Raw genomic sequence first — 17,073 nt, 5'->3', positions numbered from 1 at the left:
CACAAATGGAGATACTGCCTCAGAAAGCTGATACTGCAGTATTTGAGCATGCTTTTTAAAACCGAGAAATCTGTTTTAAATATAAATGGATAATGCTTTGTTTTTGAGCCATGAAGAGGAGCCGAAATTCAATATCCTAGTTTTATATATTTAAATTTACATGTAGTGTTTATTGAACTTGAGAACTTTCAAAAAACATATTTATATGTTGACTTCTGCACCATTTTAGAGGTTCATGTACAATAAAGTTATAAATAATAGATGTGCAACCCAGCCCCCACTCTCCTCCTACAAAAGATGATGAAAGAACACTAATTTATTTTCATTGATTTCCCCCCCTCTCTGATAGATATACTGTCAGAAAAGATTAAATTTACCTTCAATATTATTCAGTCTTCCTCAGTGTATATTTTTAAGTTATGTCAAAATTAAAATTAAAAGTATTATTTTTTAAAACAAGAATATAAGCATTGCTATAAAATAATGATTAGTTTTGCACAAGACAATTTGCAATATGCTGAAATATAACACAAGGTAGCATTATTTCAGGTTTGGAAAATACAGGGCACTAAAACATCTGACATATGTTGCATGGGAATATTGAAAACTTTAAAAGCCATTTTGTGATGATGAAGAGGCTAGATGTGGGGAAGTTAAACAATGAGGAAAGAAAATACGTGAGGAGCATTCAGGAACTGTGAAGGTTCAGCCTACTAGTTTAGCAATTTGGCAGTTGGCAGCTGTGGTCTGATTTTATTGAGATCATTCAAGAAAGAAGTGCTTTTAATCCCTTTTCTTACCTCTACCTTTAGCCATACAGTAGACACTGTGACAACATGGATTTGCTTTACGGACTATGGCTGAATGGATTCCTTGGTAATAATGTCTTGGTTGCATAGCAGCATACTTGGGAGGGGACATAAACCAGTAAATGTGGCAGTGGGTAGCCAGGAGGAAGTGCCGTTATCACTCATAGCAACCTGGGTTGATCATGGAGATCATAATCCCACAAGCTACGATTTCACACTGGAGGACGACACTTCTGTTAGTTCCTATGTCTAAAGATGTTTTAAGCTTTTTCCATCGATATTTAATTTGTAAAGCAAAATAAAAGAGCATGTAGAATCAGTTTTCCCCTAACGTAGAGCTTTTTTTACTCTATAGCTTATAATTCATTAATGAAGCCCCAAACCAAATTATTTGATTAGACAAAATGGTCCACAGACCAGCAACATAAATATCACCTGGAAACTTTCTAGCATTTTTCTAGAATTGTAGAGTCACAGCCCTCTAGACCTACTGAATCAGAATCTGTATTCCCACAAGATTACCAGCTGATTTTAAGCAGATATTGTACACACTCTCTCTCTGTCTCTCTGCACGTGTGTGTGTACTGAGTCATGATAGCAAATGTATTTTCTTCCTGTGGGTTGTAGCCGAAAATGTTTCAAAGCCCCTGAACTTCTAGTAGTAACTCCTCAAAGCCAATTATAATGGTAATGAAGATTACTGATAGCAGCAAACACCAAAATAGTCCTCAAAAACAAGATTTATGAACTGGACATTATGATCATCATTTTACAAAAAAAAAAGAAATTAAAGTTTAAGTATGTTAAAGAGTTTGGTAAGTGATACACACTTGATAAGTGTCAAAGCCAGGATTTGAACAAAGTAAAGTCTGTTGAACTTTAAATAATTATTATTAGTAATAAAAATGATTGAAAATTTAAAAAGTAAATAATAACAATTGATAACAAACACACCTACAAATCACTGAAATATTTCTTTTTAAATTCTTTACCAGACAATGAGGAATACAGGGGTACTCTCATTCACAGGCTCCCATATTTTATCATAAACTTACTCGTCTGGTGACAATGGGGTCAATTTCTCGTGGATCTTTGTGGGCAAACATCATTAAGTCAGCGTTCAAGGTGCGGATCCTCTGGAATCTCAGGCGAATATAGCGAGCAGAGGTAAATTCCAAAAGTTCAGGAGAAGGATCATCAGCACTTGGTCTTCCGTTGATTAAAGAAATGTGAATCTACACAATGGGGAAAATAATATAACAATTAAGTATACCCAAAATTAAATATCTGATTTTCTTTCTTTATTCTTAGAAAAATAAAGATAAGTTCCCCTTTGTCTCAGTGAGGCAGATCCAGGCTCATGTTAACTCACTGGAATCTAGTGAAGTAATTTAGGTATGCTATGTGTATGTGCAATCCATTTGCTTATATTCTAGACATCTGTATCCTACAATCATCTACTTTCCTGTGTTGCAAGGCATTCCATCCACTTGACCTTCCGAGTATTTTCCTAAATTCTGAATTTAATCATCTATTTTCTGAAAAGCCTTGTGTCCTAAATTATTTAGGACATTATTTCACTGTATCTGGCATACAGTGAAAAGTCAAAAAAGTTGGTTAAAAATGTTACAAAATATCAGATAAAAGCAGGACTCTACCAAGAGCTTTAAAACTAATTCTGTAGTTGAAAATAGCAAATTACGTAGCCTTAAAATATAGAGGAAAAATGACAAATTACAAGAAAAATTAGAAAAATCTATAATCATGATGAGAGACTTTGATAGATTATTTTTCCTTGTATTTTATATCTCTGTTAGTTTTTGTTAGAGCAAGAAGACAAAATTTTACCAAGAATACTTGGTAAAGTATTTTCACACTCTGAAAAATACACTGTACAAAAATAGTAAAAAGAATTAAGAATTTTTAGAAAAATAACTAAGCACATTGACACTAGAAGGATTGATGGAGATCATTTTCCATGCCAATAAATTGAAGAAATTACCAAGGAACTGCCTTCCAAATATGCACATGACTAACATAATCTCACAGGGATTTCTCCAGAGCAGAGAATTCTCATGAGGGACAAATTAATGAAAATAATTTTTATCACAGATAAACAAAGTATGCCCCTAACACCTAAAGAAAAAAGACCAACGTCATAACACAAAAAATAGACAAATAATAGGAGAAATGTTAATTAAAATCACATTGATAAGCTTCCCATTTTTTCAGATTGGGAAACACACCCAATATCAGTAATACTCACTGACAGCAAGACATAAGGGTTTAGACATTCCTTCTATATTTATGTGTATGAGTGTAAGACGGTACAAACTCAAGAAAGTCAATTTAGCAATAATTCTCAAAATTAGAGATGCCTAGGATTTTTTACATTGCAATTCCACTTCTGAAAATTATCCTATAGATAGAAAATAATATAGATATTATATTACATATGGACTCAATATATCTTACAGACTGAATGCTTGGGGGTTCCTCCTAAATTCATATGTTGGAACTCTAATCTCAATGTGATAATATTTGGAGATGAGGCCTTTGGAGGTAATTAGGTCATGAGGTTGGAACCCTCAAGCATGGGATTAGTGCCCTAATAAGAAGAGGCCAAAGAGCTAGCTGTCTGTTTTTCTACCATATGAGGATACAATGAGAAGTCAGCAGTCTGCAAGACAGGAAAAGCATCCTCAGCAGAACCTAAATATGCTGTCACCCAGATCTCAGACTTCTAGCCTCTAGAACTGTGAGAAATAAATTTCTTTTGTTTATGAGCCACACGGTCTATGGAATTTTGTTATGCAGTCTGAACTGACAAAGATAATATTATTCTTTCATATTTTGGTCATAGAAAAAGACTAGAAAACAATCTAATGTTCCTCAATGTGGGTCTGGTTAAATAAATTATATATCTATATAATGAATTACATATACTCATAAGAAAAGAATGAGGACTAGCATGAAATACTAATAGAAGTATACATTCTTACTTTTTGGGCAATATAAATGGAATATTAACATATGCAATAAATGGAATTAAATAAAAATTGTTTAAGAAATTGAAATTGACTTTTGAACTGAAAGTCAGATTCAAAGTAGATTTTTGAACTGAAAACACACAGCTAAAGACAGGAAAGCAAAAAAAGAAGAAGAAGAAGAGTCCTGTGCTGGGATGGGCGATGTTCAGGGACAATATAGTTAGTGCAAATACTGGGGAGGTAAGACTCAAGGTCAACCTACTAAAATTTTCATCCACTTTTGCAAGATGATCTATCATGTGTGTTAATTACATTTTTTGACAGGAGAGGCAATGATATGTATTTCCATTTCTAACATCCTGCATTTAGATAATCCCAGAGAGCTTTTTACAAACTGACTGCCAATAACTACTTGAGTCACTAGAGAAATAATGGCAAACTCTGAGATGAGAAACGAATTCTGATGTCACAAAGAATAAACCCAAGATGCCTCATGATAAAAATATGAAATTTCCCAACTAATTGACTCTACCCAGGATACTCAGTAAAAAAATGAATTCATTTAATCGAAACATTTGGGGATGACAGCACCAAGGTCTCCCAAAATATTGAATTTCAAAACACTGAATGCCCTCTAAATATAAGAAATTCTAAAGGAGTAAAATAGATCTTGCATATTCCACAATTATGGCATCAAGCAGATGAGCCAGAAATATGTTTAAAATTAAGTTGTCTTTATTGCTTAAGGGGATATCAGCTAAATGCTAAAGAGTGAATAAATAGATGTATGAAGTCATTACTATCAATTTCTCTTAGAGGTTAATTTTGGCATTCAAAAAGGTCACCAGTGCCTTTGAATTCAAGTTTAAATTTCTACCACATTTTCACTTGACTGCTCCCAAGAATGGTGTTTGAAATAAAGAAGACCACTACATGTCTAGGATGACAGTTTCTGGAAAATTATTAAGGTTTATTTGATATTAATGTTGTGGTGAACCACATGCATGTTGTATATAAGGAATCAGTAAGTTCCTCAGTTGAACAAAGACTTTCGTTTAAGAAAGTGTACATATTCTAATTTAGGTTAATAAACCAGATGATAGCTACATGAAGAATTCAGCAAAAGAACACTTCTCTTCACAGCTTTGGTATTTTCATCAAGTAGTTCTGCCAAGAGATCCTGTGAGCATAGTTAGTTCCACGCTGTTTCTGGGATATAAAACCAGCCAGCTGTTTGGCTGTGTTGTATGCAGCTTCCTTCCAATGCTTTTAAAATAATTTTTTTCCACTCCCCTTCAAAATAAATCATAATATTGGATAGAATATTTCCACTGGCACAAGGATGTATAATTCCAAGTCCACTGTGAAGTTGAGCTTAGCATACTTCCTGATTTCCTATGGGGTGACAACTGGAGCCTGCCCATCTTCCAGGAAGATGAAAAGTATCAATCCCCAAGACCACCACTGTCTTGCTGTGAGGCCCTGGGAAATCTGTGGCCATCTAACATCTCCTGAAATGGTTTCTATTACAGACGTGTGGGTGGGTGGGTGTTCACGCTGTCACAGGAACTCATTAAAACTGAAAATATCAGCCTATGATTATCAACTGGTTTTTGGATTTTAAACTTACACTTTTCTTCGAAATTAGTTGGCAAATGAAGGAGGAAAAAACCTCATTTTATAACTAAATGACTAAGTCACTATTACCCTCTATTCACCCACCTAATTCTGTTTCTATTAGTGTTGGTATACTATGTAAATTATGTTTTCCTTGCAGATGGATAAGACCTCTGGGACTCTGAGGCATTTTTTTTCCTTTAGAATACATTTTCAAAGCAGTTTATCCAGAAAATACTCCTATTTCTAGTAGAGAAAATTGCCCCTTATTGTTATGCTTGTCTATTTATATTGCTACATTTGCTTTAGAAGGCTGCAAGAGCTATGGTCCTAAAACCCTCCTCAATGGTTAAAGTTTGTTGAGTGAATAGATGGATGGGAGAAGGAAAACTGCTGGGAGATCATCAGTAAGTCTCAGAAACTTAGAATGTGAAGCCCAAGTGTGCAGCTGACAACTTAGTGTGTAGTCTATACTCTTAGAACATTTTAAAATCCTAGTACAAGTTGAAAGTAAACTCATACCAGGAGATACGATAGAACACTCAATCCCTATGTGCCAGTTGAAATTAGCTACCTAGAGATGTGGTCAAAGAATTTGTAGGTAAGAATTGGCTGAGACATCTGGAAACATCTTACAACCAATCATGTTTAATATGGGGCTGGGCGTGGTGGCTCACACCTGTAATCCTAGCACTCTGGGAGGTCAAGGCAGTACATTGCTTGAGCTCAGGAGTTGGAGACCAGCCTGAGCAAGAGTAGAGACCCTGATTCTAAAAATAGCCAGGTGTCCTGGCAGGTGCCTGTATTCCCAGCTACTTGGACCTGAGGTAAGAGAATTGATTGAGTATAGGAGTTTGAGGTTGCTGTGAGCTGTGACTCCATGGCCCACTATCTGGGGTGACAAAGTGAGACTCTGTCTCCACAACAAAATAGTAATAATATGGTATTAGTTTAGGAAAGGAAGTTAAGATTATGAAGATAAGGCCAGGCACAAGGGCTCACACTTGTAATCCCAACACTCTGAGAAGCCGAGGGGTGGATTGCTCGAGCTCAGGAGTTTGAGACCAACCTGAGGAAGACCAAAACACTGTCTCTACTAAAAAAAAAAAAAAACTAGCTGGGAGTTGTAGCAGGTGTCTAGCTACTTGGCAGATGGAGGTAGGAGGATTGCTTGAGCCCAACAGTTTGAGGTTGCTGGAGCTATGATACCAGTGATACCAGGACACTTTACCCAGGATGACAGAGTGAGGCTGTATCTCAATACAATAGAAAAAAAAAAAAAAGATTATGAATATCACCTTGAAAAATGAACCTAATCTCTTTTATTTTAGACTCTGATAATAAGAAAAAAATAGTATAGGGATCCCTTAGTGTCCATAGGGATTGATTTCAGGACCCCCTTGGATACCAAAATCAGTGAACTCCCAAGTCCCTGATATCAAATGGTACAGTATTTGCATATAACCTATGTACACCCTCCTGTATACTTTAAATCATCTCCACATTACCTGTAATATCTAATACAATGTAAATGTTGTACGGATTGTTGTAATACTATATTGCTTAGGGAATAATGGTAAGAAAAAAACCTGCACATGTTGAGTACAGATGCAATTTTTGCTTAATATTTCTGATCTGAGGTTGGTTGAAGTAATGAGTGTGATACCCATAGATCAGGAAGGCTCACTGTATATGCTGGGGAAAAGGAGGTGAGCTGTGAGAAACTTAGGGACTGGGGATAGTGCAAGAGTGTATTATTGTTTTTCCAGCACAGAGTGAAGGCTGGGGTCTGGTTTCGGACAGTAAATAGGTACATTTTGCTCTATTCCTTCTCAATACTCCTATTAACCCATTGATCTTTCTTCATTCCACTGAGTCACCAGTGTCACTAATGTCCTTCACATCGCTGGCTAAAATGACCCACTTTCAGTTCTCGCCATATTGAACCTATTAGCAGCGTTTGAAACAACAGATTACTCCACTGACTCCCAGAACACACTGTCCTTGCCGTGTTTCTGTCTCTCCAGCTACATCTTCCCATTCCCCTTCACTACTAGTTGGCTCTTCCCTGACATTCTAATATTAGAGCCCCACAGCGCTCAGTCCCTTGGCCATGTGTACTCACTTGGTAACACCATCAAAGCTCAGGGCTGTAAATACCATCTCTACTGATGCCTCCCACATTGAATTCTCCAGGCCTGACTCCTTCTCCCCAGGTCAGAATGCAGACATCCATTGTCTACTTGCTAAATTCACTCAGCTATTTAACACGCATTTCAAACTGAGTTCCTGATCTTCATCCCCAGTCTTCTCAATCTCACCAATTTGGGATCAACAATTTAGACTCATGCTTGACTACTTTTGTTTTCTTTCATTCTACATGAACTCTATCTGCAAATCTTGTTGGCTCTACTTTCAAAATAGACTCAGCATCCCAGCACGTACCACCTTGGTTAAAACTGCCGTGGGCCAACCTTACATTATCTCCCACCTGGGCCAGGATGTTGCTTGTTTCTCCACCCACTAGGACTTGAGTCCCAGGAGTTGAAGGAATTTTCTCATGTTGTTAATTGATCTAATCCCCAGCACATAGGACAGCATCTTGTAAAAATTAAATGCTAAGTAAAACTTTTGAATAAATAAAATTTATGTAATTTCCAAATGTTTGGCAAAGTTAGCTTTCTATATAAAAAGCAATAGAAAAATCAGAATTTTTTCATTTTATTATATTTATATGACTATACTCTTATTATATGAATAAATCTTTAATGTGCTCTTTCCACAAGTTGAAATTAAGGTCTGTGATCCTTCATAGAGTTTTCTCCCCAACCACTTGAGGTAAGTTGATTTGGAGGAAATTAAGAAATTAATAGGTTTGACCCATGTTTTCCTTATATCTAAGTCTACTATGCATGTTAATAATACTTAAATATTAGTTAAATTTAATTTCTATTATAAGGGAGTTCCATTTTGACAGGATGTTTTTAGCTGAGAATAACACATAAATGTGTTTTCTGAAGCATAAAATGGATTTGAACTTAAGAACCGTTCAACTTAATTTTGTTAACTAGAGCAGAGTACAACTTTATCCATTGGTTAATTCCTTCCATGGACAAATCATTTCCCAGCTATTTCATTGTCCAACTTACAAATTCTAAACTAACATTTATAAAAGAGCCAATGAAAAAATAAACTATATTAGGAGAATAGATTACTTAAACCCTATGGATAATTCAGTAACCACCAATAAGTAAAAATTACAGATCACCTAGCTTCAGCAGAAAAGTTAATATTAAGTGTATTATAATCTTTATGAATCATTACTAGTTTTATTATATGTAACCGAGTACTTGTTTAAAAAACCTTCTTTTATCAGAAAAATTTTATGTAATTTTTAAAATCTTATCATATCAAAGCAATATCAGGTTATCTTGAAATATTAGAAAAATATGAAAATGTATGAATACATGAGCAGTGCGTGAGTAATATAAATACTGGATAAATAATAAAAGTTGCAGAACATGTCATTTATAATACAGGTTGCTAAAATATTGAAACATTTCAGTCTAGAGATTTCCCTGCCAAAAATCTTTAGGGCCTTACTGAACAAATAGAGGATTATAGACTCAATCTTTTCCTAGACATTATCTCCTACTCTACAGCACAGTTTTCTTTTCATTTTCCATGTTTTGTTATTTTCTCCAAATACCAGTTGTCATTTTTAGAATTATTTTTATTAAATCAAGCATTGCTTACTTGCACATTCAGAAAATTAGGTCCACCGAAGGCTTAAAACACAAGCTTACCCCTCAGAGCTTCATCTCTGGTCCACCTCATGTCTCAATATTTCTCATTCATGTAGTCCATCAGTCATTCTTCATTCAAAAACATTTATTGGATGCCTATTGTGTGGTCACTTCCCTTTGTATGCCACAGTCTCTCTGTTTCTCAAACACTTCCTCCGTTTCTTTACTGCTCCCCTTTTATACAGATGCACTGTGTACATCTTTAAGGTCTCAGCCACAATGTCAATTCCATTCTTCTGCACATGCCTCCACACTCTAGTAATTCCTCCTGAGAATTCCCCAAGCTCCCTTGATTCTCTCTTCCATTTTCTATTGCCTGTTTACTTATGTCTACTACTAGACCATAAATACAGCGAGGTAATAACTTTGTCTTATTTATAGTAAATCCACAGTGCTTAACATATTGAGTAGTACATAATAGATTCTCAATAATTACTTGTTGAATGAATAAATCAATAGCAGTGCCCAAATAGTACAGACTGGGCTAGGACTGCCAGTGAATTAACTTTCTCCTTAATAAAACATTTATAATTTGTGCATTGCATGTTGTCATTTAGAATTTGATTTTATATACATTTTAATTATATTGTATCTATATTTTAAATTCCACTTATTAAATGCGCATCATAAATTTTAGTGTAAGTTTGTTTATCATCATATAATACATCATTTTTAAAGCTGCAATAGTTCAAGTACACATAAAAATATTGTACAGGTATCTCTAAAGATTTGGGTAAATCAATAAAAAGTAATTAAAAACACCAGTGGAACCATTTCTAATGAGAAAAATAATGGAATATGCATGCATAATTAATATATCCCTTCAAGTATCCCAATATTCCTACTAATCAGACTTTCTCTGCAAGCAACATGTAATGTACTAAATTGATTTGGAAGGTCTTTAATAAATATGCCACTATCATTAGAAGTTTATAAGCCCAAACAAAAAAACTACTCTTCAATGGTTAGTGAGTACTGAAATACTAGAAAAGATTTTAATAATAAAGTGTCAAGAACTGTGTGCAACCTCAATTTCTTTAACTAACCTATTCCAAGAAGACAGGGAAATGTCAGTTTAATGAACCATCTAACGAATAAGACTGTACCATGGACAACTCTACCCTTGAGCTTAGTCTTAACAGATCTTTCATTCTAAAAAAAACAAGCACTTTGCTTCGGATACTTACTTGGTTTCAACTGTCCCTGAAACTTACATTGCTTTTCTCCTGTTTGTTAGAATTATAGTTCTTATACTGTCATGTCTGAATGAAAGCTTTGTCTTCCACAAAATATTTAAACAGATTCTTCACTGTCAAAGCAATAGTCATCAATAAATTACAGCATAACAAGAGAATGAGTTCTTTGTAAAGATTATTCGTCATCTTAGGTTTTTTTTTCCTTTTGTTAAACTACTTACAGTATTACATCAAAGGTTTGTGCAGCTTCTCTGCCGATCAAAGAAAAGTGTATCTTCCGTTCTCTCTCTCTCTCTCTCTCTCATTTTCTATTAGAGTCAATTGGAACTTTTTTTTCTGTGTGCCAAGTGTAGATTTTATGAGGCAGTGCTTTCTAACTACTATGGAACTACTGAACACACAGAAGGACTAAGTTTTTAGGAAGTTCAAAAATAGAAACAGTCTCAGCTGCTTTAAGAATTCCAATTTTCTCAAAGTCTCAAAATTGGTATGGGCCTTCCTTTCAAAAAGCTTCTGGTGGTCTTCTTGCTTTCTTGCTTTGTACCACTCAAAGCAATCCAGCAAAGCATTTAATGTTAAGCCCCTCATGCAAGGTAAGCTTAAGTTAGTTTCATCTGCATCATGCTCTATGGGTGTCCTGTAATCTAATTGAATGGAAGATCTTGGTGTCGTTCACACTGATCATGGCTATCAAAGGGACACTGACCCCTGAGGGCTTGAATTTTCAAAAGGAAAATTATTACTAAATGAAAATTTCACCCTTCACCCCCCATTTTTGCTCTGAAAGGACCCTAACGCCCCGATTTACAATAGTTCGCTTTAGATACGTTTTTTGTTTGTTTTTTGAGACAGAGTTTCATTTTGTTGCCCTTGGTAGAGTGCTGTGGTGTCACAGCTCACAGCAACTTCAAACTCTTGGGCTCTAGTGATTCTCTTGCGTCAGCCTCCCTGTAGCTGGGACTATAGGCGCCTACCACAACGCCTGGCTATTTTTAGAGATGGGGTCTTGCTATGGCTCAAGCTGATCTCCAACTCCTGAGCTCAGGCAATCTGCCCACCTCAGCCTCCCAGAGAGCTGGGATTATGGATGTGAACCACCACACTAGGCCTTTACTGTAAATATGTTTTAAAACGTTTTCAAGTAATAATGAAAAAGTACTCCAAGTTGAAAATATATTTCATTTATTTTAGTGGTTTTCTTTCTCCAGTTAAAATATATAATATTTGCATAGATAAAAAGCAGAGTTGTCAAAATAGATTTTCTCAGTCTCTTCTGGGAATTTCTCATTTGCATTTTTTCAAATACAGATGTCATTGCTAAATCTTTGTGTCAGCCTTACCCTGTATAGGAATACAGTCATCCTCTAAAATTCACAGCCAGGAGAGTTGGAGGAGTGGTGTCAGAACAATTCAGGAGGGGAAAATCATGCAAAGTTCTCTCACTCTGCTCAAACATTTGCACGGCCACAAATTTTGTTTTGGGTGTGCTCTGACCAGAAGCAGCTTACATGAATAGAATTGTTAGTCATCTATTCCAACTTTATAGCTATTTCTGAAATCCCTTTAAAATACACAAGACCTGCACAGAAAAACAACAGTGGTTATTATTTCATAATTACTGGATATCAGACACTCACTTGGATGTGATCTATACTCACTAACTCACAAAATATTAACTCATTTAATTCTTACAACATCCTCACGAGGTTAGTGTTATTGTTATCTCATTTTTTTTTTTAATTGAGATAGAGTCTCACTGTGTCATCCTCGGTAGAGTGCTGTGCTGTCACAGCTCACAGCAACTTCAAACTCTTGGGCTCAAGATATTCTCTTACATCAGCCACCCTAGGAGCTGGGACTACAGGCACCTGCCACAGTGCCTGGCTATTTTTTTTTTTCTCTCATTTTAACAATTATGGCTAAGTTCATACAGCTGGGATGTGTTCCAGTTCTAGTCTAAGTTCACTGAATGTGCTCACCACTATACCACCTTTCGTGAACAAAAAAACAGCTGGTAATGTGGGTATTATTTGAAGACTTATAAATAGAAAGCTTCCTGCTCATGAGGGAGTCTGTTTTATGCAACTTCCCTTTAGCCTTCCATCGGAATTGGGTTTCCATTCCAATCCTGCCTATGACAGACACAGCATTTTAACTCCCATTTTCTCTTTATTGTCCAGTTCTCGAATTTTTGGAATTGTTTTCACTGTTTTATTTCCCCTGCTCTTTGCTTCTCTTCATAAATTTATGCTGGATTTATCCTTCCAGTCCTCTCCATTCTGGACTCCCTGGGGTAGGCTGCTCACCAGGCCCCAGGTCACCACTCGGGACCCACCTCTAGACCACTCCTGTCCCTTCTGAGAGGGACAGGAGTGACCTGGAGTAGAGCAGAAGTGAGCACTGCATCAAAGGAAAATCCCAGACCTAATAACAACTCTGGGCATTGATCCATATTAGCTAAAGCCCCTTCTGGTAAATGGAAACAAAGCTCTGTGCTGACCAAAACCAGAAATGTGCCTAAGAGTTGGAGGTTAAAAGCCTGCGTATCCAGAAAAGAAACAACTCCTAAAGTCTTAATTAGCATCATAGCAAAATAAATTGGTAATGACAGGTTTACTATTTAAGTATTTTAGTGAGTGCAAACCATTCACCGGTGTTCAAAAACATGTATACTTTGTAGTATATTCTTGAAGATAGGAAGTATTTCCAATTACAAACCTTCAAATTGTAGGGGAAAGAAGAAACTATCTTAACATCAAAAAATAAATATCTGTGAAACTAACATAATCTCTCTTAATGTGGACAGCTATTAGAGAAAGTCCTGATAGAGTAAAAAAAAGCCACTGAAAGTACAACGACCTACACTGGGGAGACAGAACAATCAGTACACTTGAAAGACACGGAATAACAACACGAAGGAAGGCTTAAGCAACATTTTCCTGTTTTGTTTTCAGTTCCCGTGTGGGAACACTTGTTTAAAATTAAAATAAAATCTTGGAGCACGAGGTATAAATACGATGCCAGATCTTGTGTCATTAGATTGGAACAAAACCCAGACACATAATTGAAAGAGAAATTCAGCCCCTTTCATTCTCCTCCTCTGACTCCAGGGTCCCCCACAGGGATAGTGAGCATGTGCACATATGTGTTTTTTACAAATACAGAAGTAAAAGCTGTATAAATGCATTAATTTAAAATTTTTTCCAACTGTATATAAGCAGCATTGAGAGACGGCTGTTGGAAATCTCAACTGATTTTATGTTCAGAATGGTTCATACTCACATAGCAAGTTGTTAGAGACTTTAAAATATGGAGTTGAAGAGAGACACATAGACACAAGCTCCTCAAGACTGATCATGTTCCATAGGATAACTATAGTTCTAACGTCCCCAACATTGTGCATGTGTAAACTACAGTCCCTAGTGAATGTCACTTTCCTACCTTCTGACATTTGCCTACCGACTCCCTACTCTCACCGATATATTAGGCCTTAGCCTCGCTCTGCCAGAGGAAACAATAGGTCTTATCTCTCCAATTTTATGACTTTTTCATTGCACAAGGACTAAAAAAATAAACAAAAAAATTAAATTTGTTTTTGCAGAATAAAATGCTGTATTTCAACAGATTCAGTTTCATTTCACTGGGTTTCTAAATCTGAATCTGGGTATAAGACGAGAAGGATGTTTGTACAGATATACTCCTGTAATAGTGACTGCACCTACGTGCTTGACCCTTTGTATAACTGCTTGCATGCAGGTGTGCGTGTGTGCACTGAGAATTAACTATGGTTTAAGATCACATATATTGAGTTGGAGATAGATTGCTTATGTGCCAATTCGAGCTTTGCCATTTATTGCTGTGTAAATTTAGGAAATTTATTGAATCTCCCTGTGCCTCAATTTTCTCTGTAAATGGCAAATATTAATTTTATCAAAAGTTCTCTTTAGGCTGAGTCTTTGATCCAGGAGATTTGAAGAATGAGCCCAAGGACCATGCAGATACGCGACAGGACAGAGTTTATTGTAGAAAAAGGACTAGAGGAGGAAAGGAGAGCAAGAGAGCCCCAGGCAGCAGCAGCAGAGGGAGCCCCCACCGTGGGCTTTTTGTCCAGGGGTTCATATTCTGCCTGGGAGCAGGGGACCTGGGGAATGTCTGTTGTCCAGGAGCTCAGAGACAGAAAACATTCTGTCCATGTTGATTAGCAAATGAATATATGAGCAAATGGATGTGGTCCTGCAGTCTCTGGCCCAATGAAGCAGCACACAGTGTATGTTTCCACTCTATGTGGGGACCACCAGATGAGATCAGGATGCTTTTCCCTGATTTGCTTGAGTCCAGAGAATGAGGTCTGGAAAGGCCTGTTATCCCAGGATTAGAAAATGGGAGTCCCTGCCCAGCTCTCTGAACAGGGACCCTATTCACTAATATCTATCTCAAAATATTATGTGGTATATTAAAAGAAACAATGTTTGTGAAGTCATTAGAATAATACCTACCACACAGGAACAACTACTGTTGGCTGTTGTTATTCTTGAAAGAGTAAGAAAAATAATGCAGATGACAGTGTCTCTCTGCCAAACAGGATGTGCTCCACCTTTTATAGCAGTGACCTTTTACCAATCTGGACAGCCTGAGACAGTGGGGACAAAGTTTCCACCCTCAATGGAGAGGAAGGATGATCTTGAAATTGCTACCATGTTTGAATGTCCATGGGAGAATAGTGCATCAAGTCTTCCTGTGTTTTGTCTTTTCATCCATTTCCAGTTTTCACACATGCAAGCCCTGTGCTGAGGCTGTTGCTCCATGATGGCCTGTAGTCTCAACTCTGGATGTGATAGCTTTTAGGGCCGTGATGAGACGAGATGATCAAATACAACATAAAGGCACCAGAAAGAGGAAGTTAGAGAACTACTGACACCTGGGCAGCAGTTTGTAAGAGGAGAAAAATAGAAAGGAAAAGAACGTGATGTGAGAGGACACCAGATTTTCAGCTCATCACTGTCTATCCACAGATGGCTAGACATCATTCAAAAACACCATACCTGTAAGAGAGCGCTTCATTGAGGAGGTCTGCTGTTAATTTTGCAAGCTTAAGAGTACAAGAGCAATTATGATACATGTCAACAGTATCCTAAGCGTAGGTTCCTCCCATTATGCTGTACAGAGTTGGACCCTAATTATTTATTTACTAAGTTTCTAGGATGTTGGCTCTGTGCACCTCAACAGCTGTACAGCACCAACGGGTCTCTAGTCCCTTCAAAGAAACAGGGTGCGCAAAGGGATCTCTCCTCCCACACAAGCAGAAGATGATGTTTTCTGTAGACTTACTGAGTACACAGTGTTCCTTTGCTGGACTCAGACTAATAACTGACCACAGGAAGCTACAGGGCCATGCCCTCAAAGAAGTTTGATCCAGCTTGTGCTGTTGGAGAACTGGCGGGGAGTAAGGACATGCTGAAACTCAAGGCTTTATTTTCCGCAGGAACCCGTGCAGAATAGCTAATATTCAGAAACATTAAAACTTTAAAAAAAAAATGAATAAATAGCTGATTAGAGGTCATTGATCATTATTGTAAGTTACTTGTCCAAAGTGGACTTTTTGTTCACCACATTCTTTCCTCTTTGCTTTGGACAAACTCAGTGTGAATGAAAGGTAAAGGGAATAAAACATTTAATCACTCATCCAGGGGCCAGGGCTGAATTGCTTTCTGTTATACATTGGCTGCCAACTTCACAGAATCAGGTTTGTTTTCAATTATTTGTAATATGCTTCCCAGAAGAATTTATAAAAGGTTGTTTAGGCAATGTTCCCTTTTCTATTAATGACAAAAAAAGACAACTGTTTCTCCTTAGCAAAAAGAAAAGGATTTAAATTTGGAAAATTGTTATGAATGTTGTCATTGGAGTTAAGAGTTTTTCTTTTTTTCTGCATTTGGTTGTTTTTATTCTAAACTGGCTTCAGTGAGAAGTGACAATAACATTGTTACATTTCTACTTTCCTCTGGGGAAGAAATAAGAAGCTAACATGAATCTCTTTATGGAGCTAGTTTATAACAATGACACCTATAAAAAATAAGCATATGTCATGTTTATCTAGTGTTGACCTTGTAGTTCAAACAATGGTGAACTTGGTTCCTTGCAAAAAAGATAACCCTGTTAAGTCCAGTGAATATTCACTGCTCAGAATATGGATTTTCTAATCTATTTCTAAAAAATTAACTTTTTCCTCTCTGTATCTCCCATGTCCCACCACTATCCTTTACTATGTATTTCTCAGTCTGATAAGGTGCAAATAAAGGCATAGACTAATTAATAGGAGTTGCGATTGCCTATCTGATGGCCAGGTGTGTATGGCAGTCTTTTGAGAAGCAGCATGAATCTCTGAAATCCTGTGTACAGGCAGTTTGATGTACAGGCTCTGTTACTGATGTGGAGAGGTGAGCTGTTTCTAATCCCCATCGCCTCACTTTACAGCACAGCTCCAGGGACCACAACGGCCACTCTCCATGGGCTACACAAGGAACCGGAGTGCGCCCTCGACAGCTGGTCTTGACAGATCTCAGGCCCACGATTGGTGTAAGCCTGGGCTGTGGTTTGTTTGTAGGTTTGTCTAAAAATCTGCTTAACATTTTGTCCCTTCCGTAACGTCATTCCT

The 17,073-nt window shown here is 36.9% G+C and overlaps 1 protein-coding gene across 2 annotated transcripts in view; it reads right to left on the bottom strand.

Moving 5' to 3' along the window:
• The window catches only part of LAMA2 (laminin subunit alpha 2), a 656,330-nt gene that overhangs the window by 376,782 nt on the left and 262,475 nt on the right, over nt 1–17,073 (bottom strand). For both annotated transcript variants that reach the window (XM_053591647.1, XM_053591648.1), the window contains exon 5: nt 1,865–2,044. In XM_053591647.1, coding sequence (XP_053447622.1) covers nt 1,865–2,044 — 180 coding nt within the window. The remainder of the gene's footprint in view (nt 1–1,864; nt 2,045–17,073) is intronic.

This window comes from Nycticebus coucang, chromosome 5 (genome assembly GCF_027406575.1).
Source record: "Nycticebus coucang isolate mNycCou1 chromosome 5, mNycCou1.pri, whole genome shotgun sequence".
Lineage (NCBI taxonomy): Eukaryota > Metazoa > Chordata > Mammalia > Primates > Lorisidae > Nycticebus > Nycticebus coucang.
Note: the sequence above shows the minus strand (reverse complement) of the source record. Positions and strands in the feature narration are given on the sequence as shown.